Source organism: Dryobates pubescens, chromosome Z (genome assembly GCF_014839835.1).
Source record: "Dryobates pubescens isolate bDryPub1 chromosome Z, bDryPub1.pri, whole genome shotgun sequence".
Classification (NCBI taxonomy): domain Eukaryota; kingdom Metazoa; phylum Chordata; class Aves; order Piciformes; family Picidae; genus Dryobates; species Dryobates pubescens.
The window spans coordinates 3,453,076-3,468,943 of record NC_071657.1 but is presented as its reverse complement, the minus strand read 5'-3'; the positions used below and the strand labels follow the sequence as shown (position 1 = coordinate 3,468,943).

Sequence of the window (15,868 nt, the reverse complement as noted above, 5' to 3'; positions counted from 1 at the left end):
ATGGGGCTTGAAAGTCTCTAGGGAGGGAGACTCCACAACCCCTCTGGACAGCCTGTTCCAGTGCTCTGTGACCCTCACAGTGAAGAAGTTCCTCCTCATGTTGAGGTGGAACCTCCTGTGCCAGAGTTTATATCCATTGCCCCTTGTCCTATCACAGAGTGCAGCTGAGCAGAGCCTGTCCCCTCCCCTCTTGACCCCCAGCCCTCAGATATTTATAGACATTTATTGGAAACATTTTTTGGCATACAGGTTGGCACCTGGTGTGTGAGCTGAAGCCCTTGCAGGATGCAGCTGGCAGCAGCCTGCCTCCCACCAAGCAAGGCTGTGTGTCACAGCCAGGTCCCAAACGAGCAGCACCCTTTCCAGGGCACAGGGAGCATCCTGCCCCTGTACCTACATGACTGCTCAGGGCTTGGCACAGGAGCAGGAGCCAGGGAAAAGTGTCAGACTTGAGCTCCTGGTGTCACCCTGTGCTTTGCAAACCGGGTCTGGCACGTGCTGCACAGCAGAGGCTGTGCCATGCTCCCACAGCTGCCTGGTGGCAGAGCTTAAGGAGAGGGTACCAAAACCTTGGCCACAGAAAGGCTTGTAAGCTAAAGCAGTGCCCAGGCTTCTGTCCACAGCATGGGTCCCTTCTTCCAGAGGGACCTCATCTCTCTTTGCTGTCCTCTGCTGCTCTGGAGGTAGCCAGCTGCTTGCCCAGGTGGTTCAGCAACTGTGTCACAGAAATTCATCTCTGAAATGCCTGTGCATGGGGTTGGGATGGAGGGGACCACTGGGTATCAAACCTGCCCTCGTGGAGCCTCCTAACAAGAGAGGAGAGGTCCAGCCTCTCCTCAGCTGTTTTGCCTGCCCCCATGGTTTGCTTGGATGCTTTCATCCCATGGGCAGCATTCCAGGGGGGACACAGTGTGGTCACCCCATGGGTAACATTCTGGTGGGGGGGGACACTGTGGACATCCCATGGGCAACATTCCAGGGGGAATACACTGTGGTCATCTCATGAGCAGCATGCCAGTGAGGAACACACCGTGGTCATCCCATGGGCAGCATTCCAGGGGGAACACACCATGGTCATCCCATGGGCAGCATTCCAATGGGGGACACACTGTGGTCATCCCATGGGCAGCATTCCAGGGGGAATACACTGTGGTCATCCCATGGACAGCATGCCAGTGAGGGACACACTGTGGCCATCCCATGGGCAGGATGCCAGGGGGACCATGCTGTGGACATCCCATGAGTGCTGCAGGGATGATGGAGTGCTTGGGCTCAAGTCCAGTGACAGGTAAGAAGCTGTGGATGCCAACAGTTAAATCTGAGTCACTTAACTGCTTTTTCTTTGTTTTTAAATTAGGATGGAGAAGAGGAATTTAACCGAGCTAAGCTGCTGAATATAGGATTCACAGAAGCCTTGAAAGAGTATGACTACGACTGCTTTGTGTTTAGTGACGTAGACCTCATCCCCATGGATGACAGGAACACCTACAAATGTTACAGCCAGCCAAGGCACCTCTCTGTATCCATGGATAAGTTTGGATTTCGGTGAGACACCCTTCTGCAGGGAGCCTTTTGAGCCTAAAACGCTGCCGAGGCACGGGGCTGCACGTCCCCACCCATCCATTGTGAGCATGGGAAAGTGTCTCTGGCAAAATCCTGCCTTGGCCTCTGAGTCCCTGCAGGGAGAGGGATGGGCTGGGGGGGAGGAGGATGGAGAAGGCTGAGCTGAGCACTGTATTAAACTTCACAGCTTCTGGAAAAGTGAAAGGTAGGGTGAGGGGGGAAACTGAGAGCTCCACCCGTGCCCATCCTGCCCTTTTCTTGTGCTTCAGGCTGGGAGCTGGAAGGCAGCTAGTGTTTCCACCCAGTCTGAAAAGTGAGACACTCTCACACAGTGAGAGCTATGGGCAGCTTTAAAAAGACTGCCTCAGGCACTATTTTAAGAGCTCAGTGTAATATTTTGGGCTGTTTGGGTTCGGGCCACTTGAGGGACCTGCCCTGGTGTCTGAGAGCAGCACAAGGCGAGAAGCCTCTCGCTGTGCATTTGGGGTCAGCATGCTGCTGCACACAGACATTTGTCTTGCTTTGCTTTCTTTCCCCCCTCTTTCTTCTTTGTTTTTCTATCCCAGATCCCCAAGGGACAGTTTAAAAGCTCATCTATAAACTGAAGGCCATTTGTGACCACGTTTGTAGCCACCCGTGGTGACCAGGAGTGCTGAAGACAGGGCAGTGGTGTTGGTGGTGGCACCCCTGCAGGTCTCTGCTCCAGAGCCAAGCCAGGCCTGGAGCAGGACTGGCACTGGCACCCTGTCAGCTGCAGTTTTACTTTCCTTCTTGCAGCTAGGTGAAGCTTAGAGCAGAAATGCAGCCTCCAGGTTTTTCTTCTGCTTGTTGAAGCAGAGCCAAAGGTCTGTGGTAGATCCTGGTGATGCCTGCCTTGGTTTTCTGCTCGTGCTGTCTCCAGATGTCTCCCTGTTCTGAGCAGGAGGTGGTTGGCTCTCAGCATGCAGGGTCGTGCTGCCAGCTCAGTTTTGAGTTTTAAGCTGTCTTTTGGAGCACTGGGGAATGTGGAGGCGAGTGGTGGAGCCGCTGGAGGAGAAGGCTCTTGCTGCCCCTGGGACATGCGTGTCAGCCCTCCACCCTTTGGCAAGGTGCTGTGCATCTCACTGGCCTGTCCTTGCAGGACAGTGCCCTCCCTGGGGAAAGGCTGCCCCTGTTGCCATTTGCAGAATGCCTCCTAGCAGTACTTGGGCCTGAGCCTGGCAGCTCCCTGCACCTCAGCCAAGTCCTAGGCGCCAGAGTACAGGCAGGTGACTTGTGGCAGGTACTGGTTTGCCATGGGCTGGGGTGAAGGCCATTGCCAAGCCCTGTTGGTGTGGGCAGGCTGTTCTTTGGCTAGCACCTCTCCTTCTCTGATGCCTTTTCTTCTCCCTGCTTCCCAGGCTGCCTTACAATCAGTATTTTGGAGGTGTGTCTGCCTTGAGTAAAGAGCAGTTCACAAAGATCAACGGGTTCCCAAACAACTACTGGGGCTGGGGTGGTGAAGATGACGACATTTACAACAGGTAAGTAAAGACTGCCCTGCTCCTTGGCACCTGGAGTGCCTCCAGGGTGGGGATGAGCACAGACCTGCTGCTCTCCCCTGGGTCTTGGGGGAGGCACGGGGGGTCTTTTCACCCTGGCTCTGGAGGCCTCCCCTCTGGCTGGGAGGCAGAGGTGAGGTGTGGGTGACTTCCTAGCTGGGTGCTGGCCCCCGGGGTGTGCCGGGGAGTGGGTCTGGCTGGCAAAGTCCAACCCCTGCCCCAGCTGCACATCACTTGTTGGCTCTGCAGCCTTACAAACACCTACATGGGTGCAGAGCTTGGAGCAGCACTGTCCTTCGTCTTTCACCCAGAGGGAGGGGATTTGGGGCTCATGGCAGGGTGGAGAAGGCTTTGACCCCCCTAGCCCCAGAGCAGCATGAGGCTTGCCTGAGTCTGCAACCTGGTAGTGGAGCCCTTTGTTCCCAGGAGAGCTTCGTTTGTCAGTGGCTCCAAATCACGAGCCGTGGGTTCCTGCCTGGGAGGAAGCTGAGCGAGGCTCAGAACTGCAGGAGAGGAGGAGGGTGCTGCAGGAGACAGGCTGAAGACCCAGGGCCGGGGGTGGATGTGGGGTTGTGCTACATCACAGCTTTGCATCCCCCTGGGCAGCTGCTGTCAGAAATCATTGAGGAGAGGCCAGATTTGGAAAGTCCTCTTCATGTTTCTCAGTGGAAATAAAGCACTTTGCATGGTCTTCTCTTTGGGCTTCCCAAGTCCTTCTGTGCTTCAGGAAGGGTCTTCCTGAGAACATCCCTGAGGTTCAGCACTTCTGTTTAATACATCAAACAGGGGACAACCTTCTGGTGGGGCAGAGCATTCAGAGCAAGGTGGTGGCCTGCTCTTTTGGGGGATCTCAGGCTCTGAGGAGCAGAAAGTGCTCAATAGGAATGAAAAGGGAGACACAAGGAGGGTGAAACCAGACACTTTTCCAGCTGTAAGGTGCCTTGCAGGGAGCATGCAAAGACAGACTGCCCCTTGCCCAGTGGCTCCCAGCTGAGACCATTGTGGCTCTGACCATGCAGCCCCCCCCATACTTCTTCACCACCATTCACTCCAGTTTCTACCAGCACTCCCTCCTTCACATTCCCCCCAAATGAATGCTCTTCTGGCTCCGTTCCAGATGGGTTAAAAGCTAGCTGCCTCCCATTCAGATTCCAGCCTGCAGCCTGGAGCGAGGCTGCTGGGGGTGTTGGAGGAACTGGTGGTGCTGGTGAGGGTGTGGTGGATGAGCAGATCCTTGGTGTTAGCAGGGGCACATCTCCTCTTCCCCATGCTGATGTGCCTGCTTGGGAAAGGACTGGCTTTCCCCCAGCTTGGTGCTGACAAGCCTGCAAACGCATTTGGGATTGCAGGATCACAGAACTGTCAGGCTTGGAAAGGACCTCAAGAATCATCTACTTCCAACCCCCCAGCCATGGGGCAGGGACACCCTCCACTAGATCAGGTTGCCCAGAGCCACGAGTTCAGCCTGCCCTTAAAAACTTCCAGGGCTGGGGCTTCCACCAGCTCCCTGGGCAACCTGTTCCAGGGTCTCACCACCCTCCTGGGGAAGGACTTCCTGACGTCTAATCTCAGTCTCCCCTCCTCTAGCTGGGATCCCTTCCCCCTAGCCCTACCACTGGGCTCCCAAAAGCAGTGGCCGTTGGTGGGAGGTGTGGGAAGACCGTCCCACGCCGCTCAGCTGTGAGGGGTGTTTGATGTGCTTGCCCTCCACAGGCTGGTGTTCAAAGGCATGGGGATCTCCCGCCCGGACGCTGTGGTCGGGAAGTGCAGGATGATTCGGCACTCCCGGGATCGCAAGAACGAGCCCAACCCCGAGAGGTGAGTCTGCCCCACTGCCCTGCAGCACCGCCGGGGGGCAGCCTCCTGCCCTTGGCGCTCCGCTGCTGGGTGCTCTCCTTGCTGTGCCAAAGGGCCCGGCTGTGCACCGCCTGCAGCCGCCTCCACCCTTGCCTACCTCTCTCTTCCCAAGAGCTGCCAGGTTGTTACCTCATCGACATCTCGACATCTTTCCTAACCTGAGGGGCCCAGAACTGGACACAGGACTCAAGGTGTGGCCTAAGCAGTGCTGAGCACAGGAGCACAATGAACTCCCTGCTGCTGCTGGCCACACTCTTCCTGATGCAGACCAGGATGCCATTGGCCTTCTTGGCCACCTGGGCACACTGCTGGCTCATGTTCAGCCAGATGTCAGCCAGTACCCCCAGGTCCCTTTCTGCCTGAACGTGTCCAGAGAAGGGCAACAAAGCTGGGGAGGGGTTTGGAGCACAGCACTGTGAGGAGAGGCTGAGGGAGCTGGGGTTGCTTAGCCTGGAGAAGAGGATGCTCAGAGGAGACCTTCTTGCTGTCTACAACTACCTGAAGGGAGGTTGTAGCCAGCTGGGGGCTGCTCTCTTCTTCTGCCAGACAACCAGCACCAGAACAAGAGGACACAGTCTCAAGCTGTGCCAGGGAAGGTTCAGGCTGGGTGTTAGCAAGAAGTTCTTTATAGAAAGAGAGATTGGCCATTGGAATGTGCTGCCCAGGGAGGTGGTGGAGTCACCATCACTGGAGGTGTTTAGGAAGAGACTGGATGGGGTGCTTGGTGCCATGGTTTAGTTGATTAGATGGTGTTGGATGGTAGGTGGGATTCCATGATCTCAAAGGTCTTTTCCAACCTGGTTAATTCTACTCTATTCTCATCATGAACCTTACACAGAACCATAGAAATCACTGAATTGTTATGGTTGGAAAAGACCTCCTCACTCTGACCTCCTTTCAGGCACTTGGAGAGAGCAAGGAGGTCTCCCCTCAGCCTCCTCTTCCCCAGGCTGAACAACCCCAGTTCCCTCAGCCACTCTTTAGGAGGCTTAATCTCAAGACCCTTCACCAGCTTTGCTGCCCTTTTATTCCCCCTCACCCCCTTAAAAAAAAATCACTATGGCCTGAGCAGCTCTCACCTTTTTGGGTGTAATGCAGCAAAGTGAGATCCAGGCAATTGCTTCCAGCCTGTCCTTGGGGTAGAAAACCAAGCCTGGTGGTGGAAAAGCTTGGCTGCTGTTTCCTGGCTCCAATCTGAGCCCATAGCCTTGGCTTGCTGCTCAGATCTGGGGGGTTATGGGACCTTTACTGACACTCAGGTTGTTCTTAGATTGTGGCAGAGATGGCAGCGAATCACAGAGTGGTGGGGGCTGGAAGGGACCTTTGGGGATCCTCCAATCCAACCCCCCTTGCCAGAGCAGGTTGCCCAGGATTGCATCCAGGTGAGACTGGAATGACTCCGGAGATGGAGACTTGCCTGGATGCTTACCTGGACTCTCAGGTGCAGATGCCAGCTGAGAGGTTATAAAAACATCATGCCAACTTTGGCTTGTTTAAACCTTTTCCCTCTTTCTTTCTTTCTTTGTTTGGATTTCTTTTCCCCTTTTTTTTCTTTCTTCTTTTTCCTTCTTTCTTTATTTTGGTTGGCTTTTTTTTTACTTTTCTCGGGGCGGGGGATGTTTCCTTTCCCTTCTGCAGGTTCGACAGAATCGCTCACACGAGGGAGACAATGAACTCGGATGGCTTAAACACCCTCTCCTACAAGGTGTTAAGGACTGACAAGTACCCTCTGTACACAAAGATCACGGTGGATATTGGCTCACCAAAGAGCTAACATCATACAGACAGCAGCAGAGACCTTGACTATGTTGCCCCTAGGACACCTGGCCTCACTGATGCTTTCTGGCTGCTGCTTTTACAACTATTTCAACGAACTACAACAACAACAAAAAGCCATTGATTTTCTTTTTGGCATGCCAAAGCGTCTCCAAAATGGTTGGACAAGTGGTTGTAGTTTATTTTATTCTATTTTACACTATGTTATTTTATTTCATTTCATTTTTCTTCTTTATTGTTTGGAGGTTTTGGGGCTTTTTTGTGTTTTTCTTTTTAAATCGCAGACTTGGCCTTACACAACTTCTTCAGCTCTCCACGATTTTCTAAGTCCAGAAAAGCTGTACATAAGAGTTGTAAATATTTTACTTTGGCGGGGGGGGGGGGGGGGGGGGGGGGGGGAAACAACACCAAAAAAGTTCAATCTGATCTATTTGTGGCAGTGCTCGACTCCAAACTCTTCTTTTTTCCCCTCTTTTATACTGATTACAACAACTGTGATGCCTCAAGCAATTAACTGCCCGTGGTGTTTGGGATTTGATTAGAATGAGGTGGGTGAAAACATTCCTTTGGAATTCATTCGTGGTGTTTTAACGTTGTGAAGGACTGTAAAATGCTGCTGAAATTGTACAAGTTTACACTTCGCATTAGATTTTGTTACTGGGTTTGTTTCTTTTTAATGCAGACAATATCCTTTCATTTAATTGTTATTTTTCTTTTCCTTTCTGCATAGTGACCAAACCAAATCTCTGTGTGCAGAGCAGGTGTCGAAGAATTAAGTCAGGGTTCAATGTGCCATTATTTCTGTTTGAAGTCTTTCAAAGGAGAATTTGAGCGAGTCGAGCCAGAGTTTCCCCAGCGAGCAGGGTGGGAGCTCCACAGCTGTCGTTGTAGCAAACTCAAGAAGGGGATGTTGAGGGGAAAAGCCACCTGGGCCAGTCGCTCGCTTTTGAGAAGGCCATTTGCCCGTGGGTAATCTTGGGGTATGCAACAGCCATTGAACCCCTTCACCTCCAGCAGCAATTCTTCTGGGTCCCACTGGAATCAACAAATCAAAGGCTGAGGATTATCAGGCTGTTGACCTGAATTTAACAAAGGTGTGAAAGGGTTAACTTTCTTGCTCGAGAAGCGGCGGAGGGAAGCCGCTGTGTGGGGGGAGTGTCGCCGCTTGTGCTGCCGCCGCCGCTCTGATCGCTCTCTCTGCCGCCGCTGCTTCTTTTCTGGTTTTTGGTTTGTTCTGTTTTTCTCCTTAGAGCCTTTATCAGGGACTTTATGTGCTGGTTGGGCATCTGCTTTAAAACACCGTCAGGCTTTCCCACGGTGAGTAAGACTTTTTCCATTGCTTCCTCTTCTCTCTGCCTCTACTCCCCAGGCTCAGCTGTCCTATGCATTGGGCATCATTGAGAAGGCTCTTCTCAATCATAGAGTTAAGGCTGGAAGAGACCTTAAGGATCATCCAGTCCCAAAGGCCCTGCCGTAGGCAGGGACACCTCACACTAGAGCAGGCTGCTCAGAGCTAGATCCAGCCTGGTTTTCAAAACCTCCAGGGATGAAGCTTCCACCACCTTCCTGAACAACCTGTGCCGGTGTCTCACCACCCTCAGGGGGAAGAACTTCTTCCTCACATCCAGCCTGCATCTATCAGAGACAGGCTTGGCCCGCCGACTGCAGGAACAGCCCAGCGTTACTTACCGAGCGGCGCTGAGAGCTGTGGGAATGTCTCACGGCCCCCTGCTTGGGAAGGCCTTTCAGAGACGCTCGCAGAGATGCAAGTGCACACTGCTGGCTCATGTTAAACCTCTAATCCCCCAGCACACCCAAGTCCTTTTCTTCAGGGCTGCTCTCAGTGATGCTCAATGACAGGACGAGGGGTAATGGGTGGAAGCTGAGGCATAAGAAGTTCCATGGAAACATGAGGGAAAATGTTTTATCTGTGAGGGTGACAGAACACTGGAACAGGCTGCCTGTGGGGGTGTGGAGTCTCCCTCTCTGGAGATATTCAAGACCCACCAGGGTGTGTTCCCTTTGCGACCTAGTCTAGATGATCCTGCTCTGGATGAGCTTTTGAGATCACTTGCAACCACTAACATTCTGTGATTCACCTGTGTGCTGGGTTGAAATTCCTCCCCAACATAAAATTGTCAGACCAACTCAGTTGAAAGCAAAGGAAGCTGTATTGAGAAGCAAAACTACACTCTAGAAACATGGAATGTACTTAATACCACGGCAGGGGAGTTGGAACTAGATGATGCTTGTGGTCCCTTCCAACCCTGACTGATTCTATGATTCTATGTATAAAAATTACCAGCCCCCTGATCATCCTCCTGGCCCTTCTCTGGACACCTTCCAGCACCTCCAGATCCCTCTTGTAATAGGGGCTCCAGAACTGGAGGCAGTACTCCAGGTGAGGTCTCGCCAGAGCTGTGTAGAGGGGGAGAATCACCTCCCTTGCCCTGCTGGCCACACTTCTCTTGCTGCAGCCCAGGATCTGGTTGGCTTTCCAGGCTGCAAGTGCACCCTGAGAGCTCCTGTTGAGCTTCTCCTCCACCAGCACCCCCAAGTCTCTCTCCTCAGGGCTGCTTTCCAGCCAGCCACTTCCCAGCCTGGATTTGTGCCTGGGATTGCCTCGACCCAGATGCAGGACCCTGCCCTTGGTCTTGTTGAACCTCATGAGGTTGGCTTGTGCCCAGCTCTCCAGCCTGTCAAGGTCCCTCTGGATGGCATCTCTTCCCTCCAGCCTGTCTGCTGCACCACACAGCTTGGTGTCATCAGCAGACTTGCTGAGGGTGCACTCAGTGCCACTGTCCGTGGCACCCACAAAGATGTTGAACACGACTGGTCCCTTGTTAGTACTTGGCCACAACAAAAGCAATGAAGCCAAGGTCAGCAAAGCCAGAAGTTAGTATCTGCAGAACAAGAGAGTGTACACAACTACCTTGATGTTGGTAACCAGACCAGTGGGATTATTTAAAACTTATTTTCCTTTTTACATCCAGTGGCAATTGACATTCTGTCACTTTCTGTTCTGGGCAGAGCCCCAAGCTACCACAACCTAGTATTAGAAATGCCTTCTTGTGTCAAGCCCAAGCTTGTAGTGCATTTCTGTTCCTCTCATGGGGCAGAGGCATTCAGTCCTTCCTGCTCCTCTTGCTCTCATGCTCTTCTGGACAGCTCCTCTCTGATGGCCGTTTAGAAGCACCATGCTGCTTAGCTTCTTTCAGGAACTTGTCCAAACCAAAGGGATCCTCTTCAAACTGAACTGGGCCATCTCTGCCCTTCCCTCTCATAACACACCCAGAAAACTCTCTTTGAGGAGCAACCCTCTTGGTCTTTATTTCAGTTTCTAGATAATCCCCATCTATGTCCTTCTCCAGGTTTTTAGTTGGCCTGTAGATGCTTTGGGCCATAGCCTTGCCACTTCTCCAGGGCTGGTCATAAACATTATAAATGGCACCCTCTCCTCCTGCAAAGCCACTCTCCATCCCCTTGCTTTGGTTGAACAGCTTCTGCTCATACAGGTTTTCTTTGCATGTGCTGGGCTTGGGTACCCCTGGGGCAATCACTTCACTGATGTCTCTGGTCTCATTTCCTCGCAGCTTTGACCTTTTCCCGGGGGCTGCCCTGGAAAGATTTCTGTCACGCTGCCTCTCTTGGTGCCGCTCGTGTCGAGCTTCATCTCTGGCTCTGGCTTCTGCAGCCTCTTTTCCAGCATGGCTTTGGAGCCCTGCTCTGCTCTCCCTGGCTTTCTGAGCCATTGCTCGCAGCTTTGCCTCGTGCTTTTCCTTTTCTGTCTGGGCCATCTTCCTCTCCAGCTGGGCACGCATCTCTACTGCCTCCCGAGCTTTTCTGTCAGCTATGTAGAGAGCCTCAGCAAGCTGGGCAAAGCTTTCATTGATATGAACAGCCTGCAGTCCTCTGCCCCCGGCAGCCAGACGCTTGTCTAGTGCCACAGTGTAACCCTTTGTGTTTTCCCAGTTCGACAGGCACGGAGGAATCTTCCACTCTTGCTGCTCTTTCACAGTTACCTTTCTAGTAGGAGAGTGCATTCTAGGCACAGGAGGAGAAGGTGGTCCCCGTGGAATCTTCTTGTTCCTTTTGAAGCGGGGAGGCTCCAGAGGGTCCTTCTGCACTTCCACCATGCAAATGAGCGAACCACGTCAAACTTGATTTTCCCTTCTGCATCCAGCTGAAGGGCCAAAGCCTTGGATGTTTTCATCTCCCGGCCCATGCCCAAGGGATCCTGGGCCACGTGGATTTCTGGGAAAGCACCCCCATCTCCAAATTCCTCCAGGACCCCAGGTATCCATCCTTTCCGGCAGCCGTAGCGGGGAGGTTCCCTGCGTGATGGCACTGGAGCGCTCTCCCCGCAACTTGGAGCTCTTGCTCCTTCTTCCAGCTGCTCTGGAGACTGCGGAGTTGGAGCTGGCAAAAAGCTGCTGAGCATCATCTTGCCGCCTCTGAGGAGCCAGGCAGTGGGGGAGGGTGCCTTTATTTCACTAGAAATGCTACTATGCACAGTTCAAGGTCCCGATGATTACACTGCTTCTCCCCTCAGGCTGATAATACTTGAATGAGATGAAACACACAAGGGACCTTGTGCAGTGTTCTACTTTTGCCTTTTCCCTTCATTGGCATCCTGCTTTGGTCTAGCTGAACGAGCAAATTGAACCACCATGGGTTTTTCAAACAAGACATATCCATTTGCTTCTTGTAAAGCTTTAGCAGCTGCTTTTTCATCAGGAAGTCCAACGAAAGCTTGTCCCTTCATACGGCCTTCTTTCATCACACGTATGTCAAACATATTCCGTTCCACTTCTGATTGGAAGTCCACATATCTTCCAAAAATGAACTTCAGATCCTTTTCTTGAACTTGTTTAGCTAAATTCTTCACATACAGCCTGCAGTTTGGATCACCTGGCTCATAGTTTTTGAAGACAGAGAATGTTTCCAGTTCTTCTCTAGAAAGCCTGTTTCTTTCTAGCTCTCTTCTAGAAATAAATTCTGATGGTATTTCATCCTCTTCCTCTTCAGTTTCCATTTTATCATTTGAGCCAGGAGCTGGGAAAATCTTTCCAAAGCCTGTGTTGTTGATTTCCTCTGCAGCTGCATAAAGGTCATTCTTTTCCTTTTCGGAGTTGTTCTGAAGAACAGCTGGGATGTCTGCAGTAATATGGAATTCTATTTTCCTATGACCTCCGTGCTGTGGCCGCTCAAAGACATCCGACGGTGACAGCGTAGGGTGCAAATTCCTGTGGGGAGCACACAGGGGAACATTCAGCAAGTCTTGAATTCTTTGCTTTTTTCTAACACCAGGCTTCTTCGTGCTGATTGGTCTTTTAGGCCGAAGGTTGGCTAATTCCATCAACTTGGTCATTCTCTCCTTTTCCTCCTCATTGTCACTTTCATATTCTGATTCCTCTCCACTAGATAGTGGCTCTTCCTCTTCAGGCAAAGGAGGTGCTTCAGGAGGCAAAGGTGGGATTGGGGGAGGTGGCACAGGCACTGGTAAATAATCTTCATACATAGGAGGGCGAGCAGTAATTGGTCCAAAAGGTGGAGGAAGATGCATTTTATTCATAAGATGAAGTACCTGGACATAAAATTTGGGCACGCTTGCCAAGGCATTTGCTATATTTGCTAGAATTGTACTTGAAGGTGGTGGATACAAATATTTGAGGCAAGAATTGATGGGAAAGGTGAGGCCATGGTTAGGTGCAATTCCACTTTCTATTGTGACACAGGTTGGTTCTTTCTTCTCTTCTTCTTTCACTGGTTCTTCTGAACTTCTACATTTCTCTGAGACAGAAGGTTGGCTAAGTACCTGCACACTATCTTGCTCCTTCGCAAATTCAACCACTAAGGTGTGACCCAAAAGTTTCAGCTGATGCAGTCTTGACAAAGCCTTCACAGCTGCATTTTCGCTGGGAAAGGTAGCAAAAGCAGTATGTTTCAGACGCCCGCGGTCCGACAGGACGCGCACAGCCACCGCCCCGAAGTGTTTCAGCAGATCCTCCTTCTCCGCCGCCGTCAGCTCGGCGGGCAGGTGCCGCACCAGCAGCGTCCGACCTCGCCGCCGTGCCACGCCGGGGTGAGGCGGAACGCCGGGGTGAGGCGGGCCGGCACCTAGCCCCCCGCCAGCCGCCCGCGCCTCCTCACAGCCCGGCGCCGCCATAGCAGGGCTCCCGGCGGCGGCGACACTGAAGGTAAAGAAACAAACTGGTTAGAAAGTAGGAATATTTGTTGGGAAACAAAGCACAGCTCTTTCCCCCTCCGCCTTCAAACACCCTACAGCCACACTAAAGGAACGGTGAATCAAGCTCCCTGATGTTCTCGAAGGGCTTGGCCAACCTGGTTAATTCCCTTCTATTCACTTGCTAAAGAACTAACGGTCTTGGGAAATGTTTCCAAGTGGTCTCGGTTCCCGTGCCTGAAGGAAGCCGGAGCCCAGCATCCTCTCTACTCTTTCCGCGGACTCCGCCGAGCTCCCTTCTAATTTCTGTCCAACTGATGGCGGTTTGTGCCTATTTTCCTCTGACCCTTCTCAACCTACGGCTTTAATTCCGCAGCCAATTTTCAGAAGACGTTCAACTAGCGAACCCCCCGCACGATTTGGTTCCGAATGGATCAGAGACAGGCTTGGCCCGCCGGCTCTAGGAAACAGCCCGACGTTACTTACCGAGCGGCCTTGGTAGCTGGGGGAATCTCTGACGGCCCCCTGCTTGGGAAGGCCTTTCAGAGATGCTCGTAGTCCAAAGGCGCGATGCAAAGAACCAGACGGAGCGAGGCAGCGCTTCGCAGCCGGGGAGCGAAGGAGCTTCGCAGCCGGAGAAGTGTCTTCGGCTGCTCTGCTCTCTCCTTTTATACATCTCCGAGACTAATTATCGGCATGACGTTCCCCAAAGGAGCGGGAACCCTCAGCCTATAGCATCCCGGGCTTGCCTAAGGATCCCACGTGGCTTGGCAAAGGGTCCAGGTGTGCCCCGACCCCCCGGCCCCAGGTGAGAAGGCACCGCCCTGATCCGCCCCGCTCCCTGAGCCTTTCGCTTTGCCCCCTCCCCGCTCTGCGAGCGCTAATCATCTGCAACAGCAGCTGGCTGCAGATAACCCTTCCTGCTGAAGGTGTGAAGTGAGTTTTGATTGCTAATTGGATTGGGGTTTTTGTTTGCCTCAGCACGGCACCAGCTTGGCTTCTCTGGTAAGGCGGAGAGAAGTGGCGGGGTGGGGTTGGGGGGCTGGCTTTGTGTGCTTTGGGTGTTTGGGGGTTGCTTTTGTTTTGTTTTGTTTCACCTGAACTCGATGGCTTTAATTGTGCGGTGAAAGGATGGCCTGGAAAGTTTGCTGAGACTCTCTAAGATCGTTCCCACGCTATTTCAAGCTGTCTCAAGCTTGCTGAAACAAAAAGAATCACCCCAAAGCCACCTTTCCCCTTGCCAGATCGTGTGTAAACTCGAATTGACTCACGGCTGTCGCTGCAGCCTTTTGAATAACTTTTTCACAAGCAATTTGCATTATCATAAGCAGTATATCTAATACCAGTTTAAGTAAGTGTGCAGCCTAGTAGGATGTGATTCGAGTCCTCTTTCGGAGCAGTAGGGCTTTTTTGCGTGTGCATCATGATATATAAGCCATGTATTGTGTTTACTCTGCATATTTGGCCATGAAATCTCCTGCGGGGCTGAGATACCCACAGCAGGGCTGACAGCCATCTGATTTTGTTTTCTTCTTCTTCACTTACGGCCTGTTACCACCACCTGTGTCTTCCTCCCTTCTGAGTTTCTCAGGCTTTGAGGGACATGCACGGGTTTGGAGTACTCTTCTTGTTGGCTTTTCTGTTTGTTTCCTGTCAGTGCACCAGGGCCAACCCACCCTGTGTAGCCTACCTGCTTTTTCTACCCGTGAAAGCCTCGAGTGCTGGCACCCTCAGAGCTGGTTTTTAGAGAGATTTAAAGCTTAAGCTGAGAACTGAACTCCTTGTGGTGAGTCCTTTTGGCACCAGCTCTGATCACTGCGATTTGCACTTCCTTGGCCTGTGCTGAAGGTTGTTAAAATCAGGGACACTCTGTTGTATTGGGGATCATCTTCAGCACTGCCTCTTTCTCTCTTGTTCTCTCCTGTTCTTTCTTCCTTTTTCATTTTCTTTCCTTTTATTCCTCTTTCTCCCTTTTTTCCCCCCTGTCTTTCTCTTTCACCTTCCTTTCTCTTTCTTTTTCCTTCCTTATTATTCTTTCTTTTTTTTGGGGGGGGGAGGGTGGTGTAGTTTTGGGTGTTTGAGGTTTTGGGTTTTTTTTTAATCAAGCCATGAAGCTTTTGCTGAACCCTTGCACTGCAGGGGTGGGATCCTGCAGGGGCCAGGGGTCAGCACATTTCATCTTAGGCCAGCAGTGGCTCCAAAGTATGGATGGATGGAGACTTTCATGACAAGGAAGGCACCCAGCTGCCTCTTCAGTCTCACTGTCAACAAAGTCTTCATCTTCTTCACTTAAAAGCTGTTGCTGGCCAGCCTTACTGCTTCAGTCACGCTGGCAGTTGAGCAAAGATGGTCCTGCATGGACTAGGAGTGAAGCACAGGGAAGCAGCTGGAGTTGAAGAGCTGCTCACTTGTACTTAGCATTGCAGTTGAAAAAATGACTCCTTCTTGGCTGGCCAGGCTCTAGCTCTAGCCTAAGGGGGTGCAAAGGGAGGAGGAGTGGCAGAAGTCATGGCTGATGTCTAACAACATTCTGAGCTCTGCACCAGGCATGGAGACACAGGCAAGGACTTTCTATTTGTCATGCTTTGCAAGGTGCCTTAGAAGCAGGGCCCCACGGCCAGCAGTGGCAGAGCAGCACCAAAGCTTCAGCACACAGCTCCACTGAAAGTGCCAGGGCTCTGCAGAGAGCACCTCTGTTGTGTGCTGAGCCTTTTCTCAGTGCAAGAGTTGGGAGCTTCAGCTGGAGCGGTGTCTGGCTGCTAACAGGCTCTGCCAAAGGGGCTGCCAGGTGTAATTGGGTGGTTGGTTGGGTTGGGTTTGTTTGAGTTTAGGGAGGGTTTAACTTTTTTTCTGATGGGTTGGGGTTTGGTCCTTGCCTTAGGACTCTGTGAGGGTTAGACAAATGTTAGTGCAACAACTCTGGGGCTCGGCTGTACGCCAAAGTGATTGAGTGTCTTAGAGGTGC

The 15,868-nt window shown here is 52.1% G+C and overlaps 3 protein-coding genes across 3 annotated transcripts in view; 1 reads left to right on the top strand and 2 right to left on the bottom strand.

The window, feature by feature from the left end:
• B4GALT1 (beta-1,4-galactosyltransferase 1) overlaps window positions 1–6,762 on the top strand; it is a 28,512-nt gene extending 21,750 nt beyond the window's left edge. The window contains exons 3-6 of the mRNA XM_054178849.1: window positions 1,358–1,545; window positions 2,943–3,065; window positions 4,797–4,901; window positions 6,579–6,762. Coding sequence (XP_054034824.1) covers window positions 1,358–1,545; window positions 2,943–3,065; window positions 4,797–4,901; window positions 6,579–6,714 — 552 coding nt within the window. The 3' untranslated portion in view covers window positions 6,715–6,762. The remainder of the gene's footprint in view (window positions 1–1,357; window positions 1,546–2,942; window positions 3,066–4,796; window positions 4,902–6,578) is intronic.
• Window positions 6,763–9,841: 3,079 nt separating this feature from the next.
• Window positions 9,842–10,867, bottom strand: LOC104300429 (SNW domain-containing protein 1-like; the record flags this gene model as incomplete). Its single annotated transcript, XM_054178761.1, has 1 exon — window positions 9,842–10,867. A coding segment is annotated over one exon (1,026 nt), but the record flags the coding sequence as incomplete, so codon positions are not given.
• A 391-nt stretch (window positions 10,868–11,258) lies between these two features.
• On the bottom strand, window positions 11,259–12,905 carry LOC128899488 (RNA-binding region-containing protein 3-like). Its single transcript, XM_054178841.1, has one exon. The coding sequence runs from the start codon at window positions 12,883–12,885 to the stop codon at window positions 11,320–11,322; it is 1,566 nt and encodes a 521-aa protein (XP_054034816.1). The 5' UTR covers window positions 12,886–12,905; the 3' UTR covers window positions 11,259–11,319.
• Between the last annotated feature and the right edge of the window lie 2,963 nt (window positions 12,906–15,868).